The 26,991-nt window shown below is 44.9% G+C and overlaps 1 protein-coding gene across 1 annotated transcript; it reads left to right on the top strand.

Annotated features, from left to right (window-relative positions):
- Positions 1-58: 58 nt before the first annotated feature.
- LOC129715168 (ETS-related transcription factor Elf-2-like) lies at positions 59-26,417 on the top strand. The gene is made up of 3 exons (XM_055665037.1): positions 59-449; positions 19,578-19,743; positions 23,240-26,417. Exons 1-3 carry the CDS (start codon positions 375-377, stop codon positions 23,350-23,352), a joined length of 354 nt encoding a protein of 117 aa, XP_055521012.1. The 5' UTR covers positions 59-374; the 3' UTR covers positions 23,353-26,417.
- Positions 26,418-26,991: the final 574 nt, after the last annotated feature.

Below are 26,991 nucleotides of genomic sequence, written 5' to 3'. Positions count from 1 at the left end.
TTGTGTTGGTTTTACCTTTCTCTTTTGCGCATGGTCTTTAAAAGCCAAATAACTTGACCAGCTTTTCTCTCCCGTTTGCAGGTACAGTTACTGCTTGCCGAACCCACGTTTGACTGGAATGACATTTACTTTGAGTCATAAATGGAGGAAGTGGAACAAGGAAGGATGCATGCCCCAGGGAGACTCATTCCCATGCTCCACCATGATGATTGTGTCCTTTTTTGAACAACACTTCTCTTGAGTGCTGTATGGTTCTGTATGTGCCCAAGAGGAAAGGAAAGGGTCAGTTTGATTTTGGGACAGCCTGAGTTCGGCCCCCTGTTATGAGAGGAAGGTTTGTTCCCCGTTGTTCGTGAAGACGCAGGGAATGTGCTATGACATCTGTGGTGGACTGTGGAAGCCGGGTGTTTGACTTTGCCAGTAATGGAATGGAGAACCGTCAGCAGCAGGTCAGCGAAGGCATGGTCCCGCCTCCCTTCTCCTTTTGAAAAACGACTATGCCTCTGTCCTATATTAACTTCTATGTTTATGTTCCCTTTTCTGTCTTTGTTACGTAACAAATAACTTGTGCTGCCACGTTGAATACTTTCAGACCTTTGAACGTAATCTGTGTGCTTTTCTGTGGTTTCCAACACTGGAGGTGTGACTGCTAACTCTCTCTAACTATGTCTTATAATTAATATGCAAAAACGCAAAGTGAAGACTCATTTATTTATGGGATGTGCACATTCTGGCATTTATATAATTCATCCGCAATTTTGACTTGAATGAGAAAGTTGTTGAGAGTTAACCACATTGGTGGTTCTGGGGTCACGTATAGGCCAGGTAAGGATGGTAGATATCCCTCCAGACAGAAGGGGGTGGGGGGGGCTGGGGCGGAGAGAGGGGGGGAGGGAGGAAGAGGGGAGAGAAGGAGGAGGGGGAGGGAGGAAGGAGGAGGGGAAGAAGAGGAGGGGAGAGGAGAGGACGGCAGGAGAGGTGGGGGGGGTGTGAGGTGGAGAGAGAGTGGAGGGAGAGAGAGAGGGGGGGAGAGAAGGGGGGGTGAGAAGGGGGAGTGGGGGAAAGGCAAGGGGTGGAAGAGAGGGGAGGAGGGATGAGGGGGGAGAGTAGAGGGGGGAGTGAGAGTAGAGGGGGGAGAGAGAGTAGAGGGGGTGAGTGAGGAGGGGAGAGGTGAGGGGGAGAGTTGGAGGGGGGTGAAGAAGAGGGGGAGAGTTGGAGGGTGGAGAGAAGATTTACTAGAATGTTGCCTGGGTTTCAGCAACTAAGTTACAGAGAAAGGTTGAACAAGTTAGGGCTTTATTCTTTGGAGCGCAGAAGGTTAAGGGGGTACTTGATAGAGGTTTTTAAAATGATGAGAGGGATAGACAGAGTTGACGTGGAAAAGCTTTTCCCACTGAGAGTAGGGAAGATTCAAACAAGGGGACATGACATGAGAATTAAGGGACTGAAGTTTAAGGGTAACATGAGGGGGAACTTCTTTACTCAGAGTGGTAGCTGTGTGGAATGAGCTTCCAGTGAAGGTGGTGGAGGCAGGTTCGTTTTTATCATTTAAAAATAAATTGGATAGTTATATGGATGGGAAGGGAATGGAGGGTTATTATCTGAGCGCAGGTATATGGGACTAGGGGAGATTATGTGTTAGGCACGGACTAGAAGGGTCGAGGTGGCCTTTTTCGGTGCTGTAATTGTTATATGGTTATATGGTTAAGAGGAGAGGGGGGGGGGGGACAGAAGAGGGAGGGGGGAGGGGCGGTGGAGAGGGGGAGGAGGATAAGAGTGTGTGGAGGGGGTAGAGGGGAGGTGGAGAGAGAGATTGGAGGGGGAGAGAGAGGAGGGGGAGAGAGAGGAGGGGGAGAGAAAAGGAGGGGGGGGAGAGGGGAAAGGAACGGGGAGGGAGGGGGGGAAGAGAGAGAATAGAGGGGGGAGAGAGAGTAGACGGAAGGGGGGGGGGGGGGGAGGAGAGTTCAGTTGTTACCGAACTGAACTCACTGTGGAATGAATCCATTAACGGAGCCACTCTGCTGCCGGGTTCTAAGTTGTCCCTGCCTTCCCTCTGGAAGCCTCCTCGTCCCCATCAGATGCCAAGTTCCCAGAGCCCTGGTTAAACGTGGGGGCCGCTCACGGTTAAGTCTGTGAAAGTGGCCCCATCAGACACTGTGAGCAGCAGCAGGGTCCATTATAGGAAGAACCATTGCATCTTTACCCCGCCTGCCCGTCGCCTTATCTCTTCTCCCCTGAAGTAGATCGGTCGGGCACAGTTGCCAGAAGCTGAAAACGAAATATTGCAGCGGGAAAACTGCAAAAACCAAGTGCAGACCCGATTGCGGGGGGGGGGGGGGGGGGGGTGGGGGCAGCATGCGACGTCACACAAGCTAACTATCCCCCCCCCCCCACTCCCGCACACATGCTAACTGCCCCCTTGATATTATATTAATATTATTAATTTGCTCCTTTTACCCCATAACGGCCCTATCTACTGACGCATAGCCCCCAACTCACAGGCGCTTCTAGAAAGGGAGGTGGGGGTGAAGAGTAGAGTGAGGGCAGAAAGAGAAGGGGCAGAGAAAGAGAGAGAGGGGCAGAGACAGAGAGAGGGCAAGAGATATTGGGAGAGGGGGGGTGGAGGGGAGGAAAGGGAGGGGGAAAGGTGGGGGGGAAAGGAGGTGGGGAGAAGGGAGGGTGGCAGGAAGGGAAGGGTGAGAGGTGGGGGAAAGGGAGGGTGTGGGGGGGGGAGGGGGGTATGGATGGGAGGAGAGAGAAGGGGTGAGGGGGGGAGAGAGGCGGGGAGAAGGGGGGGTGAGAGGGGGGGAGAGAGAAGGGGGGAGGGGAGGTGAGGAGAGAAGGGGGAGAGAAGGGGGGGGGGGAAGGAGAGGAGGGGTTGTTACCGAACTAAACTCACTGTGGAATGAATCCATTAATGGAGCCACTCTGCTGCTGGATTCTACGTTGTCCCTGCCTTCCCTCTGGAAACCTCCTCGTCCCCATCAGATGCCGAGTTCCCAGAGCCTTGGTTAAACGCGGGGGCCGCTCATGGTGTTAAGTCTGTGAAAGCGGCCCCATCAGAGACTGAGGCCTCGCATCCTCGGCGCTTCAAACCCCGAGTACGGGGAGTGGTGGGCGGGCGTGATGCCGAGTGAGCCGTCAAGACTCTGCGTACGACGTCAAGACGCTGCGTAGTCCGTCGAGACGCTGCGTACGCCCTCAATGCGCCTGCGGGCCGACTGGCCGTTGACGCGTGGGATTTTCAGACAGTGCAAGCGTGCGGGCCGTCTGCGACGACGGCGAAAAGCGGCGGGGGAAGAGCCGATCTTTGGCTTCCACCAGCATAGCTGAGTCTGGCGGGGGGTGGGGGAGTGGAGGTGAGCCGGGCGGCAATAGCCGTTATGGTCGCACGGGGCACGCAATGAGAAGATGGCAAAAAAAAATTAGTGAGTGGGGGGGAGGAAGGAGTTTAGTAAAAATGTGTACAGAAAAATGACTAAATTTAATGAGGAGTGGATGAGCGAATGTATAAGTAAAATCGCTAGCAAAGTGGTAAAAGTGGCGTTTTTGCCTGTGGTTTTGGCGGAGTAACGAATCAAAGGCCAAAAATATGGCATACACCCACAAACACACTTTTAAAAGTATATAGATAGATGTGTACAGAAAATCACACACACCACACACACACACACACACACACACACACACACACACACACACACACACACACACACACACACACACACACACACACACACACACACACACACACACACACACACACACACACACAACCACACACACCACACACAAAACACACACACACACATTTTGGTTTCTTCAACCTAAAGGTGAAAAACCCGCAGATAAAGTAAAACCGCAAACTCATTCTCATAGAACACTTCTCAGAATACACACAGAATACAACAATCACACCACACATACATACAAAACATATTTTCACTTTTGGAAAAGAAAGTTATTTCTAAAACTTCAGATTTAACCAAAGTCTAATACTTACAATCGTAATTAAACATAATACACTTCACAATTAATTTCCTTACAACCACATTGTTTAAATACAGTTACGGGACGACAGATGGCACAATGGACTAAGTGTTCAGCTGGCGACCGGAAGGTAGCCGGTTCGAATCCCGCTTGGAGTGCATACTGTCGTTGTGTCCTTGGGACAAGACACTTCACCCACCTTTGCCTGTGTGTAATGTAATGTAATTATGTGAAGCACTTTGGGGTCAATGCAAGTTGACTGAAAATGTGCTATATAAATAAGATTATTATTATTATTATGGATTACAAAGATTAAATATGAGTTTTGCCCCATTCTTACAAAGTGGTAAAGACTTAAGTTATTGCTAATCACACAATTCCTAACTCCAGCCACATAAAGGCCATTAATTGTCACACTTGATTGCTTCTCCCCAAGCTCGGGTCTAATTTCATTTTGTATTACAACCTCCCCCTACTATCTCTGGAGGAAAGGAATGTAACGCTTCTTCACTAAAAGCATTCCTCACAACAAATGAAAGATTATCAAAACAGAGTTACTTTCTCAGTTTCTGGTAACCATAAGAAATCCTTTTGCAACGGTCACACAACCGTCACCTATGCCTTATCTCTTATCTCAACATAAATACATTTAAACAGCACAAACCAAATCACAGATTTAGTATCTAGCCTTGGTGCCTACAATCCAACATAGGCAACCTTAAATCGCCTTAATGACACAGCCAAACTCTGAGATGTGTCACAAAGGAAGAAGGATGGTGTCCATGTCATGGAGAAAACCCATTAACAACCTCTATTATAAACACCAACCTAAACCAACTACAACTTCTCACAGGATGATTATTGCTTCAAAGCAATAAAGAAAGATATGCCTATTCAGATGAAAAAATGATTGAAATGAAATGATTCAATTTATTGTCATTGTCAGTGTACAGTACAGAGACAACGAAATGCATTTTTAGCATCTCCCTTGAAAGAGAGACACAGGGCGTCGCGGTGTGCCCGCGCCTGCCGCCGTAACATTCCATTACAGGCAAAGGTGGGTGAAGTGTCTTGCCCAAGGACACAACGACAGTATGCACTCCAAGCGGGATTTGAACCGGCTACCTTCCGGTCGCCAGCCGAACTCTTAGCCCATTGTGCTATCTGTCGGCCCATTGTGCTATCTGTCGAACCTTTCCATGGTATGATAAGCCATCTGTTCTCCTGCGTGTGTTCTTTGTTCTTTATTGCTTTGTGGAAGCATGTATTTCTGAAAGCCCCAACTCCAAGCTCTTCTCCTGCAACTTAACACAAGTTCCTTAAGAACTTATCATTTGAGCAATTTTATTATATAATATTTCCTCAGAAGAAACAGGGTAGGAGAGATACATTGGTACACGTCAGCCAAGTTCTTCTGCACAGCACCTAAATTGAAAATGGATTGGTGTTCCTTCATCATTGTTGGGCCAGAATCTTGGCACTCAAAGTCCAACAAAGTTGTTGGGAATATTGTTGGGAATGCTTTGACCACATGAACTGTGACAGTTCATTGAAGCAGGCCATCACTGCCTCCATTAACAGATGACAAATAAATTGTAACATTGCAGGACTTGAGCGTTAAATCTAGCCTGCCTTGCTTCAAATGCTGAGGGGGAACTGTATTTTGAGCTTACCGCCTCTTGTGCCACCTGTATTCAGCTGAAAATGCAGAGACCAAGTGTTTTCATGTCATAGGCTACAGGCCTGTTTCTTAATCAATAACACAAAATAAAAATCATCTAATTATTTTCATAACTGCAGCTGCAGCTAAGGGTCTGTTTTTCCTTTTATGTTAATTTATTGGTTATAGAAACATAGAAACATAGAAATTAGGTGCAGGAGTAGGCCATTCGGCCCTTCGAGCCTGCACCGCCATTCAATATGATCATGGCTGATCATATATGATCATGGCTGATCATATATGAAATATATGAAATTAAGTGGTATGGAGAATATTGTACTGACACTTTTGAGAAATATAAAAGTGGATAAGTCTCCAGGTCCGGACAGGATATTCCCTAGGACATTGAGGGAAGTTAGTGTAGAAATAGCCGGGGCTATGACAGAAATATTTCAAATGTCATTAGAAACAGGAATAGTCCCCGAGGATTGGGGTACTGCGCATGTTGTTCCATTGTTTAAAAAGGGTTCTAAGAGTAAACCTAGCAATTATAGACCTGTTAGTTTGACTTCAGTGGTGGGCAAATTAATGGAAAGAATACTTAGAGATAATATATATAAGCATCTGGATAAACAGGGTCTGATTAGGAACGGTCAACATGGATTTGTGCCTGGAAGGTCATGTTTGACTAATCTTCTTGAATTTTTTGAAGAGGTTACTAGGGAAATTGACGAGGGTAAAGCAGTGGATGTTGTCTATATGGACTTTAGTAAGGCCTTTGACAAGGTTCCTCATGGAAGGTTGGTTAAGAAGGTTATACTGTTGGGTATAAATGCAGGAATAGCAAGATGGATTCAACAGTGGCTGAATGGGAGAAGCCAGAGGGTAATGGTGGATGGCTGTTTGGAGGCAGGTGACTCAGGGATCTGTGTTGGGTCCTTTGTTGTTTGTCATATACATCAATGATCTGGATGAAGGTGTGGTAAATTGGATTAGTAAGTATGCAGATGATACCAAGATAGGGGGTGTTGTGGATAATGAAGAGGATTTCCAAAGTCTACAGAGTGATTTAGGCCATTTGGAAAAATGGGCTGAAAGATGGCAGATGGAGTTTAATGCTGATAAATGTGAGGTGCTACACCTTGGCAGGACAAATCAAAATAGGACGTACATGGTAAATGGTAGGGCATTGAAGAATACAGTTGAACAGAGGGATCTGGGAATAACCGTGCATAGTTCCTTGAAGGTGGAATCTCATATAAATAGGGTGGTAAAGAAAGCTTTTGGTATGCTAGCCTTTATAAATCAGAGCATTGAGTATAGAAGCTGGGATGTAATGTTAAAATTGTACAAGGCATTGGTGAGACCAAATCTGGAGTATGGTGTACAATTTTGGTCGCCCAATTATAGGAAGGATGTCAACAAAATAGAGAGAGTACAGAGGAGATTTACTAGAATGTTGCCTGGGTTTCAACAACTAAGTTACAGGGATAGGTTGAATAAGTTAGGTCTTTATTCTCTGGCGCGCAGAAGGTTAAGGGGGGACTTGATAGAGGTCTTTAAAATGATGAGAGGGATAGACAAAGTTGATGTGGACAAGCTTTTCCCTTTGAGAATAGGGAAGATTCAAACAAGAGGACATGACTTCAGAATTAAGGGACAGAAGTTTAGGGGTAATATGAGGGGGAACTTCTTTTCTCAGAGAGTGGTAGTGGTGTGGAATTAGCTTCCAGTGGAAGGGGTGGAGGCAGGTTCGTTGGTATCATTTAAAAATAAATTGGATAGGCATATGGATGAGAAGGGAATGGAGGGTTATGGTATGAGTGCAGGCAGGTGGGACTAAAGAAAAAAAAAGTTGTTCGGCATGGACTTGTAGGGCGGAGATGGCCTGTTTCCGTGCTGTAATGGTTATATGGTATGCATTATAAATATTTTTAGTTTTAGTTTTAGTTTACTTTAGACATACAGCGTGGAAACAGGCCCTTCGGCCAACCGAGTCCACACCGACCAGCGATCCTGGCACATTGACTCTTTACACACAGAGGGACAATTTATTTTTCATTTATACATTTATACCAAGTCAATTAACCGACAAACCTCTACGTATTTGGAGGTTGGGAGGAAACCGAAGATCTCGGAAAACCCACGCAGGTCACGGGAAGAATGTACAAACTCTGTACAGACAAGCACTCATAGTCAGGATCAAACCCAGGTCTCTGGTACTGTGAGGCAGTAGCTCCACCTCTGCGCCACCGTGACGCCCAATGTTTGTTAAGAACATGTTAGTAAAATGGTTTGGATTTTATGTGAAAAGTGAAATAACCATGAATAAATATCACAGAATTAGGCAATGGTTCAATTATACTTTATAGTCACATGTACCTAGGTACAGTGAAATGCTTTGTTTTTTTATGCAACCCGGTAAAATCATCCAGAAGATCTCACCTAGGCAATACACAAGAGTTGCCACGTTTCTGGCTCCGACAGTTACAAAATGAATGTCAAAGGGTTATTAGTGGCGAGCCAGGCCTGCCCAGGGCCCCCTTCGTTATCCACTCTTTTTTTTGCTGTGTGGATGTGATTTTGCTGAAAAATACCTCTTGCTTCATGGGAAGTTGAGAACATTTCAGAATCCAGCTTCCTTTTCAGTTTCTCTTTGGGGGAAAAATGGAGCTCCCTCTACTATTGAACCATGACTTTGAGCACTGGGTAGTTATAGCTAAAACAGAGAAACATCAGGTTTTTATTTGAAACTGATAAATCACTTCCAGTCTCCAGACAAAACCGTGGGTTGAGATTCAGTTGCGTCATTTTCTGCTTCCTTTTAAGAGGCAGTACAAGCACAGCTTCCATTTAACTTTCAGATTTGTAATAGACTTGACCAATGACTTTCTTCCCACCTCAACCTCAGTTCCCTAGAGGGAGAGTCCTGTTCACTGTTTTCAATCTGCAAATCTGCTCACCTGGTACCCATTTTGTACCACATGCAATCACATAAAGCATACTGAATAAAGTGAGCAACTTTTCTATGTTTATGATATAACAATCCAAGTTGTATTATTCTTTAATTGATGAATCTTAGATGTAGATAACTCTTTGGATACTTTAAACATAAGTGACTGTGGGTTATGTGTATGCAACTGATGAAATAGAACCCAGAACATACAATAGTATAGCACAAGAGCAGGCCCTTCAGCCCATAATGTCGGTATCCAAACATTGCGACACTATGCATTTTTTTCAGTGTAGACATTCAATCAGTTCTTCAGGCAGCATCACAAGCAATAACTCAATGGCCACCTGGTGGAACTCAAAATATAAACATATTTTGTTTCATTCTTCTTGAAATAGAAATCTCATCTATAAAAACAATGTTTTTTGTTGTAATATTTCATGCTGTTGTAATATTCTGTACCTTGTGAATTAATAGATGTTATTGTTTTTAAATGGCACATCTATGAATTGCAGGAATGTTTGTTTTACTAGTCCAATGCTTTCGTATGAAACTACACAGAAGCAGGTGAGTGTGAATGTTGCCTGGCTTTCAAACTAGGGATTGACACAAAATACTTGAGTAACTCAGCGGAACAGGCAGCATCACTGCAGAGAGGAACTTTTCGGGTCGAGACTGTCTCAAGAAGGGCCTCGACCCAAAACGTCACCTTCTCTCCAGAGATACTGCCTGTCCTGCTGAGTTACTCCAGTATGTTGTGTCTATCTTTGCTATTAAACAAGGGAAGTTGGTTCAAATTATGTCCTTGTCCTGTGCCTATCATTCATGTGGGATTTTTTTTTGGAAGATTTGGATGGTATGAAGAATTGAGGACACTGAATATATTTGTATCCATTTGCCTTTCTGTATCCTTGAAGCAGATGAGGCCTATTGAGCTCATGAGCTAAAATAGTAAGATTCATCAATAACTTACCAGTTTGAAGTTTGATCTTTATTTTATGAGGAGTTACGATGAGGGATTATGTGAAGAAGACCCCGTCCAGCCGCATGCGCGTCAATCTTCAAAGCAGCGTGTGAAATCACAAATAACAGTAATTGAAGTATAATAGTAAGACCAGAAACCTAGAACTACCAGATAACCTTCGTGAGAGAGGGTGGGAGCGGAGGGCACATAACCCCTCATCGCAACTCCTCATAAAATAAAGATCAATCTTCAAACTGGTAAGTTCTCGTTTAATTTTACCATTTTACTTCGGAGTCACGCGAGGGACTACGTGAAGATTTCAAAGCTCTGTGATTTCATGCCATGAGAAACAAGTCTACACAACCACAACTGCTTCATTGACAGATGAGGGAAACATTCATAATGCATACAGACATGACATAGACTTAAACATGCTGATGCTGTTTAATGAACAAGTAATAATAATAGTAACCCCTCTCATCTGGATGGAAACTATAAATAGAACCTAAAATAGAGTTGGCAAATACCCCTGGTCTGGCAATGGGTTATTATAAAATGTTTGGAAAGTTTGTTCGTTTGACCATGCTTCGGCCGTTAGGATGTGGTCCCGCGGAACGTAAATACCCTTACTGCTGATGTTGTAACAGCCCTGGTGGAGTGCGATTTGGAAAATCAGTATCTACTCCTGCATAAACCAAACCCCGTTTTATCAACTGGAGATGGTCTGAATGGATACCTTTTATAACGTTTTTTGTAACTGACAAGCTAGTTCAGAGCCTCAAAGGCTCTCGGAAACCTTGACATATGTTGTATATGTGTGCCCTCACATAACTGAAGGTCCCTGGGTATGCCATGAACTAGTTTGAAACCCGACTCCCCTTCTGCTCTGCTTAATTAAATCATAAACATAAAATATTATATATTTTATTTACAGTTGTAATCATCTTGTCTCGTCGCAATTATGTAGCGACTGAACCCGTTGCGCTGAAACCAGTGCCATGAGGTTATGAGAGCCGGCCAAAGCTAAGAATGTAGCTGGAGCCCCTTGGTGAAGTAGTGTTAACACAATGTCAATATCCCATATTGTCCTGTACTTGTCCTGGGAGAACTTGTGTTAAAGATATCCTTTACAAACTCGATATCCGGGGGTGAAACTCGACAGAGTGGGTTTCGTTTCCTGCAGCAAACATGATGAGAAAGCACGTTGGGCATAGACAATGGCCCTATAACTCAATTATTGTCAAAAGACCATTTAAAATGAACTCCAAGACATCAGTAATCTGTACCGTATTAAATGTAATATTAGCATTAAACAAAACGCTTCCTATCTCCTGAAGATGAAATGTACTACTTTTTTGGTGCTATTCCAGCACTCTGGAGTGAACACATACATGACAACCGAAGCCGTAGGGCAGTCTATTCAGAATCTGCAAGTCATAAATTGATGTTATCATGCAAAGGCTGGTTTTCCGAGCCACAGGCTGAACCAGCAAAGTTTGTTTAGAATAACCGTATAAGGTTGTATTATTATTCCCGACAAAAGCGGGAATCAAAGCTGCATAGGCCAGTCAGATAGTAGGAAAAACCTTCATGATGACTTTATTTGAAGACCCGACTGATGAGGCAAAATGGAGGAAGACATAACGACCATTCCTCCTCCTTGTAGCGAGAATGTATCTCTCGCCACTGTTATGGCACATATTTTTGCAACTGGTGAATAAGCATGAAAACAACATATCGATATTCGGTGTTCCATTGAACCAGAATTTCATAAATACTGTGTGATTCAACACCCATTCTGTGTTGTCATTAATCTGTACACCAGTGGCAAATGTATTAGATAAACTATTACAGGATATTTTTATTTGATTGCACCCATGTAACTGACATATGTCACCACCATAGTGTACCAACTTGAAGTTGAGCATGCAGATTATGCATATTCGCTCAATCACTCCCCATAGAATGCACCTAGTGTCTATAGATAGTTGATACCAATAACTGAAGAATTGGCAACTCATGCAAATCTCCTCCACCTCCAAACTTTAGAGATGACATTCGCAATTTTCCACGTTAGAGCCTTTAGCATCAGTTTACAATATAATTGGAAAACAATTTACTGACCAAACTACTGGAACCATGCTGAATACTGTTTGTCCATCATTGTGACTTTGGTAGCTTCAGCTGGTAGTTAACGCATAGGTGTGTTAACAATGACCTACGTGGCACTTGAGAGGTTGCCACTTTGCACGATGTCAGTTCTCCCTCTTGCACAGCTGAATCTCAGCTGCTTTATTGGCAATTACTCTTGATAAATAGAAGGCTGTTTTATAAGAACAAGGCTGTTACCGGTTTCTATTAACTCCAATCTCTTGCCCCAGGGCGGAGTCATAGGCTAATCAATAGTTAAAGGTAAATCCCCATGACCAACAAGTCTATTTGGTAACAACTTAAATTTAACTGGATAGAGGAGCCCAATTCTCAAATATAGTTTGAGGCTGAAACAGTTAATTTTAGCAAAATACAGCGTTAAAATATCATCCAGACAAGATATAACGTGATTTTTGAACTGAGTAGTTCCTTTGCAATGCTTTACTGTTATCATTACTGTTATTATTGCCTCATCATAGCAATTTCAAATATCTCCGGTGATCGCTGTAAATATGAAATCAGTTGCTAGTCAGTAACGAAGTTTCCTATTCGGAAAATTTATACTGCATATGCGTGTTAAACAACATTCTCCATCTTTCGGACAAGGTCCCACATAAGAAATTAGTATACAAACTTAAAGCACAAGGCATTGGGGGTTCAGTATTGATGTGGATAGAGAACTGGCTGGCAAACAGGAAGCAAAGAGTAGGAGTAAACGGGTCCTTTTCACAATGGCAGGCAGTGACTAGTGGGGTACCCCAAGGCTCAGTACTGGGACCCCAGCTATTTACAATATATATTAATGATCTGGATGAGGGAATTGAAGGCAATATCTCCAAGTTTGCGGATGACACTAAGCTGGGGGGCAGTGTTAGCTGTGAGGAGGATGCTAGGAGACTGCAGGGTGACTTAGATAGGCTGGGTGAGTGGGCAAATGTTTGGCAGATGCAGTATAATGTGGATAAATGTGAGGTTATCCATTTTGGTGGCAAAAAAACAGGAAAGCAGACTATTATCTAAATGGTGGCCGATTGGGAAAGGGGGAGATGCAGCGAGACCTGGGTGTCATGGTACACCAGTCATTGAAGGTAGGCATGCAGGTGCAGCAGGCAGTAAAGAAAGCGAATAGTATGTTAGCTTTCATTGCAAAAGGATTTGAGTATAGGAGCAGAGAGGTTCTACTGCAGTTGTACAGGGTCTTGGTGAGACCACACCTGGAGTATTGCGTACAGTTTTGGTCTCCAAATCTGAGGAAGGACATTATTGCCATAGAGGGAGTGCAAAGACGGTTCACCAGACTGATTCCTGGGATGTCAGGACTGTCTTATGAAGAAAGACTGGATAGACTTGGTTTATACTCTCTAGAATTTAGAAGATTGAGAGGGGATCTTATAGAAACTTACAAAATTCTTAAGGGGTTGGACAGGCTAGATGCAGGAAGATTGTTCCCGATGTTGGGGAAGTCCAGGACAAGGGGTCACAGCTTAAGGATAAAGGGCAAATCCTTTAAAACCGAGATGAGAAGAACTTTTTTCACGCAGAGAGTGGTGAATCTCTGGAACTCTCTGCCACAGAGGGTAGTTGAGGCCAGTTCATTGGCTATATTTAAGAGGGAGTTAGATGTGGCCCTTGTGGCTAAGGGGATCAGGGGGTATGGAGAGAAGGCAGGTACGGGATACTGAGTTGGATGATCAGCCATGATCATATTGAATGGCGGTGCAGGCTCGAAGGGCCGAATGGCCTACTCCTGCACCTAATTTCTATGTTTCTATGTTTCTATCTTTCATAATGAACAGGCCATGCCTGCCATCATTTTGTGCCTGCCTTGAACAACAACTCTGAACCCCGATCTCCGAACCTGTCTTGAAAGACAATCCTGGCCATAATACTGAGCCTACCTCATAATTCTGAGCCTGCCTCGAAAGACAACTCTGGCCATAATTCTGAGCCTGTCTCAAAAGACAATTCTGGCCACAATTCTGAGCCTGTCTCGAAAGGCAACTCTGCCCATATTTCCGGGCCTGTAACCATATAACCATATAACAATTACAGCACGGAAACAGGCCATCTTGACCCTTCTAGTCCGTGCCAAACACATAATCTCCCCTAGTCCCATATACCTGCGCTCAGCCCATAACCCTCCATTCCTTTCCCATCCATATAACTATCCAATTTATTTTTAAATGATAAAAACGAACCTGCCTCCACCACCTTCACTGGAAGCTCATTCCACACAGCTACCACTCTCTGAGTAAAGAAGTTCCCCCTCATGTTACCCCTAAACTTCAGTCCCTTAATTCTCATGTCATGTCCCCTTGTTTGAATCTTCCCTACTCTCAGTGGGAAAAGCTTTTCCACGTCAACTCTGTCTATCCCTCTCATCATTTAAAAAACCTCTATCAAGTCCCCCCTTAATCTTCTGCGCTCCAAAGAATAAAGCCCTAACTTGTTCAACCTTTCTCTGTAACTTAGTTGCTGAAACCCAGGCAACATTCTAGTAAATCTCCTCTGTACTCTCTCTATTTTGTTGACATCCTTCCTATAATTAGGCGACCAAAATTGTACACTATACTCCAGAATTGGCCTCACCAATGCCTTGTACAATTTTTTTTTTTTTTTTTTTTTTTTTTAAATAATTTTTTTATTGGAGATAGGTACATAATCTATTACATCATTACTGTCTTACATTTTTAAATTGATAATATTGTCAGTTATTATTACATTGTCTCCAATACTTTTTGCATTTTTCTTCGTTTTTTTTTATAACTAGATAGAGCTAAAGGGATAGATGAAATAGAGAGAGAGAAGAAGGAAAAGGAAAGCTAAAATAAAAAAAAAGGAAGAGGAGTGAAAGAGGTAATTGAAGAAGAATGGAAAAAATTTGTTAGAGTTTAAAAACATCATTCGAGATATGTTCGTACATTTCGGAGTATAGCATTTCATCCAATCTTTAGTCCGAGTGCTAGTCAGGTTCCTGTGCTGGACTATTCTGACCCTTTAAGTAATCAATAAATAATCAATTTTAACATTACATCCCAACTTCTATACTCAATGCTCTGATTTATAAAGGCCAGCACACCAAAAGCTTTCTTTACCACCCTATCTACATGAGATTCCACTTTCAGGGAACTGTGCACAGTTATTCCCAGATCCCTCTGATCACCTACATTCTTCAATTCCCTACCATTTACCATGTACGTCCTATTTTGATTTGTCCTGCCAGGATGTAGCACCTCACACTTATCAGCATTAAACTCCATCTGCCATCTTTCAGCCCACTCTTCCAACTGGCATAAATCTCTCTGTAGACTTTGAAACTCTACTTCATTACCCGCAACCCCACCTATCTTAGTATCATCTGCATACTTACTAATCCAATTTACCACACCATCATCCAGATCATTGATGTACATGACAAACAACAGTGGACCCAAAACAGATCCCTGTGGCACCCCACTCGTCACTGGCTCCAACCTGACAAACAACCATCAACCATTACTCTCTGGCATCTCCCATTCAGCCACTGTTGAATCCATCTTGCTACTCCACCATTAATACCCAACCATTGAACCTTCTTAACCAACCTTCCATGAGGAACCTTGTCAAAGGCCTTACTGAAGTCCATATACACAACATCCACTGCTTTACCCTCATCAATTTCCCGAGTAACATCTTCAAAAAATTCAAGAAGATTAGTTAAACATGACCTTCCAGGCACAAATCCATGTTGACTGTTCCTAATCAGACCCTGTTTATCCAGATGCTTATATATATTATATATCTAAGTATTCTTTCCATTAATTTGCCCACCACTGAAGTCAAACTAACAGGTCTATAATTGCCAGGTTTACTCTTAGAACCCTTTTTAAACAATGGAACAACATGCGCAGTACGCCAATCCTCCGGCACTATTCCCGTTTCTAATGACATTTGTAATTGTCATTAGAAACGTCTCGAAGGCAATCCTGTCTCGAAGGCAATCCTGGCCAAAATACTGAACCTGCCTCAAAACCCAATTCCAGACCTGCTTGGAATGCTAGCATAATTCAGTTTTACATGGTTAGATGCCGCTAAGTAGATGACAATGTCTTAACCATTTGTGTATTGTACAACCAAGTGTAAATATTACCAACTTATAATTAGTCCACTTACCCCATGCGTGGAACCTCTGCCCAGCTTTCATGCTGCCACCAGCTTCAGTGAACCACTAATTGCCGATAAAGCCGTGGGGTGCGTTGTTGCCGAAATGATGAAGCTTTGCTCGTTGTTGGTACCTTGATTGGTCCGACAACTTTTGCTTCGTCCTCCAGGTTTTGCCTGTTGAATAGGTCTTACCTGAATAGAAAATTCGGTGGCTGGCTCTAATGTCCCCCTGATAGCGGTGTTCACTGCCGGCACACATGTTTTTTAGAATTTGAAGTCAGTTACATACTGACCATTTGCACTCCCCTCCTCAAAGAGGGCGAATCGTAGGCAGCCCTGAACAGGCCCCAGACACCTGCGCTGATATGGCCCTTCCACCGGGCCTACACCAGGATGGAACACTTCTCTTGGGATGGCAAACCCTGCTGCCAGGAATGGTACCTCTGACACGTGCCCTTCATCCCTTGGGGTATGCTCCACGGCTATACCCTCAGATTCGGCGTCAGATTTATACTGACCCAGCATTCTCTCCTCCTCCAAGAGGGAGACATGAAGCAGCCCTGTCCCAGGCGCTGCTGGCGTGGGCTCTCCCATAGTCCGGCGCTGCCACAGACTCAGCGTCAGATTTATACTGACCCAGCATGCTCTCCTCCTCCAAGAGGGAGACCTTAAGCAGCCCTATCCCAGGTGCTGCTGGCGCGGGCTCTCCCATAGGCTGGCGCTGACACAACTCCTGCTGTTGGAGTGTATCTAGGTGGAGCATCCTCTCCATTAGGAGCTCCATCCTGGACAACTGTCAAAAAATATATTATTTATTACCGGAGGGGACCCTCCCGCCCCGACTCGTCCGAGTTCATAGGGCTGACCGATTTATTATTGGTTTTACCCCATGTCCTGGGTACCACTGTGGTCTGGGAGCTGCTATCAGCGACTCTGGTGGTGATGACGCGTTCCTCCTGGAATTAACCCTCCATGGGAACCACAGCAGACTCCCCTCCTTTCTGGAAGCCACTGACCGCATTGTCAGTGACTGAGATCGCGAACACATCATACGCCGGCTACCCGCTTCCGCGGTCGGAACCGGGGTTTCCCCACAGCTCATAGCCGATTTCCCTCGCCGGCTTCGCGACAATATCCAGCAGGAAAAATTCCTGCAAAAATCAGAACCTGGTAAGATAATACAAAACTTACCTGAAGGTTTAAACTTAACGCTGGAGGAGCGCTGCACATCCTAACTGGTCGCTGCACCATGTGGCTGACGTAATGACGTGCATGCGGCTGGACGGGGTCTTCTTCACGTAGTCGCTCACGTGACTCCGAAGTAAAACAAAAAGTTGAAGACTATTTGGAATCTGCAATAGAAATTCTCATCTAAAATGATTTTGGGAAAGCACATTTGAAAGTTTAGGAAACTGTGTGGGCGCACATAAGTTATTTTTATTTCTCCTATTGCAGCTTTTAGATGGAAGTGGAATAATTTTTGGAATCAAGCTGCTGGATTCATTGAGGCATTTAACATTCAAACCAATTTCTCATTGTATGAGGCTTTCTCCCAAGTAAAATATCATCTATCTATCTATCTATCTATCTATCTATCTATCTATCTATCTATCTATCTATCTATCTTGTATTAAAACTGTGTGCCTGCCGGAGTCCGGCATCCGTCCGGCTCCGGCTGCCTTTCTTCCTTTGATTCCTTGCTACGCCGAAACCAGACGAGGAATCACCGAGATCTTTGCCATTTCGGTAGAGATTTCACTTTTCTTTCAAAGTATCCGCTCCTGATTACATTTCGTCGTGTTTATGCACACATTTTTAATCAAATCCTTCTCCCCCCCCCCCCCCCCAATATTAAAAAAAAAAACTGGCTTCTCACCCATAGAAGCAGCCCCAGCCCCAGCCCCAGGTGAACGTTCCATTGTGTAATGTCACAATGCCCAATGTTCACATATGTCCAATCGGAATGGATTCATTTACATATGCCTTTGCAGGAGCCCGAGACCCCGGTGAACGTTCCATCGTGTGATGTCACAATGCCCAATGCTCAAAGACATTCTTGCCATAGAGGGAGTACAGAGAAGGTTCGGATACCAGACTGATTCCTGGGATGTCAGGACTTTCATATGAAGAAAGACTGGATAGACTCGGCTTGTACTCGCTAGATTTTAGAAGATTGAGGGGGTATCTTATAGAAACTTTCAAAATTCTTAAGGGGTTGTACAGGCTAGATGCAGGAAGATTGTTCCCGATGTTGGGTAAGTCCAGAACAAGGGGTCACAGTTTAAGGATAACGGGGAAATCTTTTAGGACCGAGATGAGAAAAACATTTTTCACACAGAGAGTGGTGAATCTCTGGAATTCTCTGCCACAGAAGGTAGTACCCCTACCCCACTCTACTTTCCCTCCCAAATCTCTCCAGTTTCCTCCTCCTCCTCTCCCCTCCCTCCCTTCTTCTCACCCTCCCCTCGCCCCACCCCGTCCCCCCCCCCCCCCCCCCCCCTGTGTGTTTGGGGGATGGTTAGCGTGAGTGTAATGCCGCAGCCCCCCTCCCCCCACCCCCACAAACGCACGTTGGGAAAACAGACCCAGCGGGTCTGCACTTGGTCTAGTTATTTTTCACACAGAGAGTGGTGAATCTCTGGAATTCACTGCCACAGAAGGTAGTTGATGCCTGTTTCACCACTCACCCAACCCCTCCCTTCCCACTCTTCCACTTCTCTCCTCCACTCTCTCCCCCCCCACTTTCCCCTCTCTCCCCCCCCCCCCATCTCCCCCTCCTTCCCTCCCCTCCCCCCATCCCCCCCCCCCCCACATCTCTCTCCCCACCCCCCCCTCTCTCACCCCCCTACCCCCCTCGCTCTCCTTTCCCTCCAAATCTGTCCCGTTTCCTCCTCCTCCTCCCTCCCCTCTTCATACCCCCCCCTCCCCCCACCTGTGTGTTTGGGGGGTGGTTTAATGTGAGTGTGATGCCGCTGCCCCCCCCCCCCCCCCCCCCCCCCCCCCGCAATGCCGTTGGGGAAACAGACCCACCGGGTCTGCACTTGGTCTAGCTTTTGGTTTTTAATTAAATCAATGTACATATAGATCTTAAAGTTCCAATTTCTGTAACTAATCTGGTAAATTTTGAAAGATTTTTTTCTTTTATCTTTAGTTGTTGATGTCAATGAGTTTTGTTCCATCCAAAGCGTAGAGTCAAGATGTAAGACAAGTCTGGGTTATCCTTGTTGTTTCCCATGGGACTTGGTTCCAATGCATCGGGAACATTGAATAGAGAAATTGAAACTGGAGCACCCTGCCACCTGTGCTTGTGTTACCATCGCACAAAGATAACCAGATTAGAAATGTTTTCAATGACGGGTATCACAAAGTGCACGACAATGTAAACAATCAGCCATTTAAGGAAAACTATGCAGGAAAACATAATGATGACAGACACAAAAGGCTGAAGTAACTCAGCAGCTAACTCAGCAGATACTGCAGGATATGCTGGACCCGTCTCTACATCCTGCAGGGCAAGGTAGCATACCCTGCAGCAAGGTAGCAAGTCCAGCATACCCTGCAGCATCTTCAGAGATGCTGTCTGACTGAGTTACTCCAGCCTTTTGTGTCTGTCTTTGGTTTAAACCAGCATCTGCAGTTCCTCCCTAACACGTATCATAATGATGCCCTTTTTAAAAAAAAATTCTGCTCTTGTTTTCTGCTACCTTGCCCTGCAGGATGTAGAAATGGGTCCAGCATACCCTGCAGTGATTGTAGAGCCAGTTCTCAGTGCCAGGCTTGACCAGGGCTACGCTGCGCAGATACTAGTTTACGACGATGAGACTTACTTGATGCAAGATGTGGCTGAGGAACAGGAGATTGAGACGGACTCTGCAGAAATGGGTAAGAACCGTACTGGGTCGGGGGGGGTGGGGGTGGGTGACAACAGAAATATTGTGCGATTCATTCCAGAAGTCCACTCACTCCAGCACAACGCCACAACTGGAGGGCACGCACATTGGAAGTTTTACACAAGTTTTAATAGCAGATAGTAGGAAATTGTTGAAAATTATTAGAAATTGTTGGAAATGATGCACGATTGCACATATAAAATGAGCAAATGTTTTGAAAAATATTTTCTGTTCTACTTCTATACAACATTAAATGTAGCTATGCAGCCCATCTCATGTACACCCGCCCCTAGAGCAGTCACATTCACTCCACCCCCCCCCCCCCCCCCCCCCCCCACTTACTTACTTCTAACTTGGTCCCTAACAATTGTCCATGAACTCGATCCTGGTTTTCCAACCACCACCTACACTCAAGATTATTTACAACCGCCAGTTCACCAGCACATCTTTGAGAAGTGGGAGGAGATGGAAGTATCCTGCAGGAAACCCATAAGTTCACAGGGAGAGCATGCAAACCGCGCACAGATAGCACAGGAGGTCAAGAGATCACAACGAGGCATCAACACTGTGTCATTATGGTGCTCAAATCTAGAATTGTTATGTTCCTATATTCTATATTCCTATGTTAAAGATGGGTGTCAGTGAGATTGACTGCCATTGCTGCTCTGCATTTGCCTGGTCGAAGGTAAGTGAATGAATAACTCAAGGTTCTTTTTGAAATGTCTCCCAATGTGTGGGGGTGAACGTCTGCCTTCGTCTATAGTTTCCATAAGGAAGGCTATGATCAAGAACAATGTTAAGCCATATACATATACAGTTGCTATTCAGGAGTGAGTGTGCAAGCCACCAACTTGTGGGATCTCAATATGCAGTAAAGCTCCGTTCATTTTAACAATGTTACAAAATTTTGAGATTTAAAAAATCAAGTCTGTAATTTATCCCATCAGATAAAGCATAAAAAGGAGTTTAATTTGACACTTAATTCACTTTCATATCTTCAGTATTAAAAAGGTTATGGCCATTAGCATATTGTTCCCTATTGCTTTTCCATCGACTTAACTCAAAAGCTGTGATCGAGGACAGTCAAAAGCCCATAACTTTCTTAAAAATTAAGAGAACTGAAAGAAATTTTCAATTGTAGATTGAAGCATTCTGAAACAAATATGAAACAATCTTACTTAGATGACTCAAAATTAAAGCATATAATTAGTTAGTTACCTAATTGTAGCTAATTACAAAATTCAATTACTAGATCTAAACATCTATCAATTTCTTAAGAATAGATTAACATTTTTAAATAGCCTGTGTCCAATTAACTTTCACACAAGAATTTGCAATATAACATAATTTTAAAATCTCATTGTCATGGATTTATAGGCCAAATGGAAGGAATTTAGTGTTTAATACCTGTAAATTAATGGCCATTTAAATCATCTTACGAGTGGGTTTTTCTGGAACGCGATCATTTGGAACGTTGCCGTGAATTTAAACTCCATATCGGCAGGAAAAATACTGCCGGTTCGTATGAGGAACAAAATCACCGTTTCGCAACGTATAATGTGAATTAAAGGCATCTTAAGGAGCACTTTTATACATAAAATAAACGGCTTTCCTTTACCTGTCCCGTACCTGAAATCCGTCCCCGTTGACGGCTATAGAAGCTGATTTTAAAATTACTCCAGCGCTGAACTTGTCGGGCCGTCGGAACAATTCTTCAGCAAAAGCTTTGCACTCCAACAATATATAATCCAGGACAAGGTAGGAAAGAAATGCGTTTTAACCCCGCCCCCCCCCCCCCCCTCATAGGCGCCAAAATCGCGCTCACGGCCAGTGGCAGAACTGCAGCGCCGTTGAAGGTAAGTTTTGTAACATACCTATTCATTTGTCATCCGATCATTTGGAAATCCAGATGGCCTGACATCTGGCTTTCCCATTAGGTTTCAGTGTGAGGCCAGATCTGGTGGCCTGGAATGCCACCTGGGCCAGGATTTGGGCTGTGGATCTGATGTGGCCAGGATGTGGAGTGTGATTAGGAGTAGATATGCACCCAGAGGGAGGATCCTGAAGAACTTGCATATTTCAAGTTGTTGGGTTTTCTGGAAAGTTTACCGTATTTGGGTAACCTCCATCATTCTTGGAAATCTGCTAATCTAGCACTACCAAAATCTTCGGGTCCTGAATTACCAGAGTTTTACCGTATTTTATGTGGATTTTCTCCACTCCCACAAGGTCTCATTTGCTTGGCAAGAATTGTGGGTGGTTTTTTTTCCCCCTCTGGGACCCAGTAAAATGAATTTAATCTTTGAAAGGTCAGAAGATTACATCAGTGTGGAATGCACTCCCACGGAGATTGATCATAAATGCAGCAAAATACAGGTGCACAACCTTTTAACCGACGATCCAAATAACGAAAACCTCCGAATAGCGACATTTTTTCAGTCCTTGAAGAAAGGTCCTTGAAAACGTTCACCGAGGGCGGCCCGCATAGGTGACAGCGGAACCTCCGGTCGGTCCTCGAAGAAAGTGGAATTAAATCCCCATTCATAAAAGAGAAGGTGAGGGTATATTGCGCGGGAGGGTTAATAATTGACAATCTGCTGCTGCCTGCCTGCTGAGTTAAAAAGTTCCCACAGTAGACTCACGATACACAGTGTATCGTGAGTCTTGCGTGGGAACTTTTTAACTCAGCGGGCAGGCAGCAGCAAATTGTCGCTCCCTTCAGTTTCACCCCACCTACACCCCTCTGCTTCCCGGCCATGTGTGTGACCCCTTCCCTCCCCTCTCCAGCTCCCCGCGCATTGCACCGGCGCGGGGGCTTTGCACTGTCTTCACGTTGGAGCCAGTGCCAGTCACCGGATACGTCAGGACCAACGGGAACACCGACCCCCAGGCCCACTGCAAGCACGGAGATCCCAGAGACCCACAGCCAGCAGCAGCCCAGCCCCGTTCCAATTCCAGAGGAACACGCTCCCCATAGGGACAGAAGCTGATGGCTCGGGCTGTGACGCCTCCGGCCACCCCCCTGTACAGGAGCTGAGACTGGGAACTGTGGGGTTGTTTGCAGTTGCAGAGGGAGGGGGCAAGGGCGGTACAGTTCCCAGTCTCAGCTCCATTCCAGGGGGGTGACCGGAGACGTCAGGACCAACGGGACACCGACTGCAAGCACGGAGATCCCATAGACTCACAGCCAGCAGCAACTCTAGCCCAGCCCCGCTCCAACTCCAGAGGAACCCGGGTTGCGGATGAGGGGGCGCAGCTCGGGCTGTGGGCGAACTGCCACTTGTTGCCGTAGCGGCCCATCGGGGAGCGGATTCCTCTGGAGTTGGAGGGACAGGGAGACACAGCGGCTTTTGAGAATGGTGGGCAATCACTTCCAAAGTTCTGCCCACACAGTCAGTACACCTCTCCTACACTTGTCTCCCGCACTAAGATCATCTCGCAGAGAATGATCCCAGCCTAACCCTCCCTATTCTCTCCTATTCTGCAAGAAAAAACTACATTGAAGACTCAAACTCGCGATCGAGTAACTGCCGGGATCGAGGCGCAAACTCGCGACCTTGCGGATACGAGCCGAGCACTCTACCACTGCGCCAGTCGTTAAAATCTACGCTAAAAATCTTCCATTCCGAAAGCCGAAAAATTCTGAATTACGAAAAGTGTCTGGTCCCAAGGCTTTCGGATAAAAGGTTGTGCACCTATACTACAATATACTTTACAGAGTGAATTATCGGATCAGCATTATAATCATTGTTTCACAGCTTGGAAATATTGAGCTGTAACTGACATAGCTTTATGAACACTGATGCTATTATTAAGAAAGCACATCAGCGCCTCTACTTCCTGAGAAGATTACGGAGAGTCGTTTTGCCAAGGAAGACTCTCTCTAACTTCTGCAGGTGCACAGTAGAGAGCATGCTGACCGGTTGCATCGTGGCTTGGTTCGGCAACTTGAGCGCCCTGGAGAGGAAAAGACTACAAAAAGTAGTAAACACTGCCCAGTCCATCATCGGCTCTGACCTCCCTTCCATCGAGGGGATCTACCGCAGTCGCTGCCTCTAAAAGGCTGGCAGCATCATTAAGGACCCACACCATCCTGGCCACACACTCATCACCCCGCCACCTTCAGGTAGAAGGTACAGGAGCCTGAAGACTGCAACGACCAGGTTCAGGATTAGCTACCTCCCCACAGCCATCAGGTTATTAAACTTGGCTCGGACAAAACTCTGAACATTAACAACCCATTATCTGTTATTTGCACTTTATCAGTTTATTTATTCATGTGTGTATATATTTATACAATGGTATATGGACACACTGGTCTGTTCTGTAGTCATGCCTACTATGTTCTCTTGTGCTGAAGCAAAGCAAGAATTTCATTGTCCTATCAGGGACACATGACAATAAACTCTCTTGAATCTTGAATGAACATCACTGATGCACAAATTCCCAATGTATAACTGTAGTGACATGTTGATTGTAAACTGTCCAGACACCAAACAAAAAGGGATATTTGTCAATGTGCATAAGCTGCCTGTTGTTCCCTTTCTGTGCATTATTAACCCTTTTCATCAATTTACCTCTAGTGAAATATTCCATTTGTTCTCGTATTATTTACCATAATAACGGCAAAGCTTGATTAACCATCCTGGCACTTTTTTTCTTGTTTATATTTGTTTCCAGATATAACTATACATTCATTGGTACAATTGCAAATACATCCTCCTTTTTCTATGTAGTTTGGTATTATTGCATTGAAATATTAAAAATATTAATTGCAAGTTAATCGTATTTTTAAACAATAGTGGAATCCCAATATTTTTGGATGGTCCATTGGAAAAATGTTTGCCTTTATAATCTCTTTTAACGCAGCATAAAAATCATCCTATGATATAAATCCCTTAGTATTACAGCACTTTGATCATTGGATTCTTCAAATAATTCATATCTTCCAGTCTATCTTGTTGTGGCCTGTACACTTTTTTGTCTGCATTTCTTTTGTTGCTGTAACACTATATTTTGTTCTGTTTATTTTTTCTTTTGCACTATTTGATGTATTCATGTTTGGTATGATTTACCTGGATGGCATGCAAAATAAAAATGTTCACTGTGTCTCGGTACACATGACAATAATCAATGACAATACTCACCTCTCGTGTGACCCCAGTTTTCTTTGTCTCACTATTGGTAACTGTGTGGTCCTTCAGCAAATAGCTTGATTACATTCACTTGTTAAGCTTACACCATAAGGATAGATTTTGGAGACACAAGGAACTGCAGATGCCGGAATCTTGTATAGAACACGAAGTGCTGGAGGATCTCAGTTGGCTAGGCAGCATATTTGGAGATCATGAATTGCCGATGTTTTGGGTGGGGACCCTTCAGACTGGATAGACTTTGTTTGGATGAGAGACTTAAGTGCCTGATGCTGGTCAAAATTCTTGCCAAATTCATAACTCCAGGATGTCAGGTGAAGATAGATACAAAATGCTGAAGAAACACAGCAGGTCAAGCAGCATCGCTGGAGAAAAGGAATAGATGACGTTTTGGGTCATGACTCTTCTTCAGTCCCTCGACCCGAAACGTCACCTATTCTTTTCTTCAGAGATGCTGCCTGTCCTGCCGTGTTACTCCAGGTGAACCATGCTAGACCACATCACCAGAGGTTTAATGTTGTTTGTAACTGAACCTGAAGCACTTAACAGTGGAAGTTCTAGCTCAATCTTGGGGCTTTATTTTAGAGTATAAGGGAGGCAGGAATGTGCTGTCTCACAAGTCAGTGAATATGCTTGCCATAGCCAGTAAGAAAAATTGAATCTGGCAACCAAGAAAGATTCTGCCTGAAATCCTTATTTTAGTGATACGGCATAGAAACGGGCCCTTCGGCCCACTGAGTCCACGCCAACCATCGATCACCCGTTCACACTAGTTCTATGCTATCCTACTTTCCCATCTACCTTCTGCACACCAGGGGCAATTTTTATTGGCCAGTTAACCTACAAAACCACACGTCTTTGGGATGTAGGAGGAAACCGAAGCACCCGGAGAAAACCCAGGCGGTCACAAGGAGAATGTGAAAAACTCCACACAGACAGCACTTGGGATCAGGATGGAAGTCGGGTCTCTGGTGATGTGAGGGTAGTGCAGCTTCACCAGCTGCACCACTGTTGGTAGATGTCGTCCCCTCTGCCAGTGTGCTAGCTGCTGTGCTAGCCAGTTTTGCCTCAATGTTGAATCGGGGAGTGGAGCTCAGTTGCATAGCTGTGCAGTGTAAGGTGACTGCTTTTCTCCTGCTTCATGGCGTCACGGCTTGGGTTCTGCATGAGGTAGAGAACAGAGCTCCAGCTACCTGTTTCGTAAGAGCCTCGTACAGCACCATAGGAGTTCAGTGCATCTGAGCAAGCCGACTGTTTCATTCAGTTGTCAAATTGCCTTTTCAAGGATGCTGGGTTTTACAAATGCCATCAGCATTAAGTAGGTTGGGTAAAAACCCAATGTCAACCCAATAACTTGAGTACATTTTACTGTAGGGTATGAGCAACACATTGGATGACTTAAAGTGCACTGAATTTGATTAATAATTAATCAAAAGTGTTTATTGTTATATGTCCCAGATAGAACAATGAAATTCTTACTTGCTGCAGCACAACAGAACATGCAAACATAGTATGAAATGATAAATGAGAGAGAGAAAAGAAAAGCACAGTGTGTGTGTATATATACACGCATACTCATGACATACCTAGTTTTTAATATATATATATATATACTAGACCAAGTGAGGACCCGTTGGGTCTGTTCCCCCAACGTGTGGTTGTGGGGGGGGGGGGGAAGGCGGCATGCAGCGTCACACACTAACTACCCCCCCCCCCCCCCCCTCCTGCACTCACGCTAATGGAGGGGAGGAGGGGGGAGAGAGAGAGAGAGAGAAAGAGAGAGAGAGAGAGAGAGGGGGGGGAGGGGGAAAGGGGAGGAGCGGGAGAGGGGGGAGGAGGGGGGGGAGGGAGGAGAGGAGGGAGGAGAGAGGAGAGGGGAGAGCAGAGGGGGGAGAGCAGAGGACGGGGAGAGAGGAGAGGACGGGAGGGGAGAGAGAGGGGGGGGGGGAAAGGGGGGGGGGGGGGGGGAGAGGGGGGGGGGGAGGGGGAGAGAGGGAGGGGGGGGGGGGGGGGGGGGAGAGAGGGGGGGAGGGGGAAGGGGGGGGGGGGGGGAGAGAGATAGTGCCTTTTTACTTCAACCCAAACCC

Source organism: Leucoraja erinacea, unplaced genomic scaffold (assembly GCF_028641065.1).
Source record: "Leucoraja erinacea ecotype New England unplaced genomic scaffold, Leri_hhj_1 Leri_1048S, whole genome shotgun sequence".
NCBI lineage: Eukaryota > Metazoa > Chordata > Chondrichthyes > Rajiformes > Rajidae > Leucoraja > Leucoraja erinaceus.
This window is presented reverse-complemented; position numbering and strand designations above follow the sequence as displayed.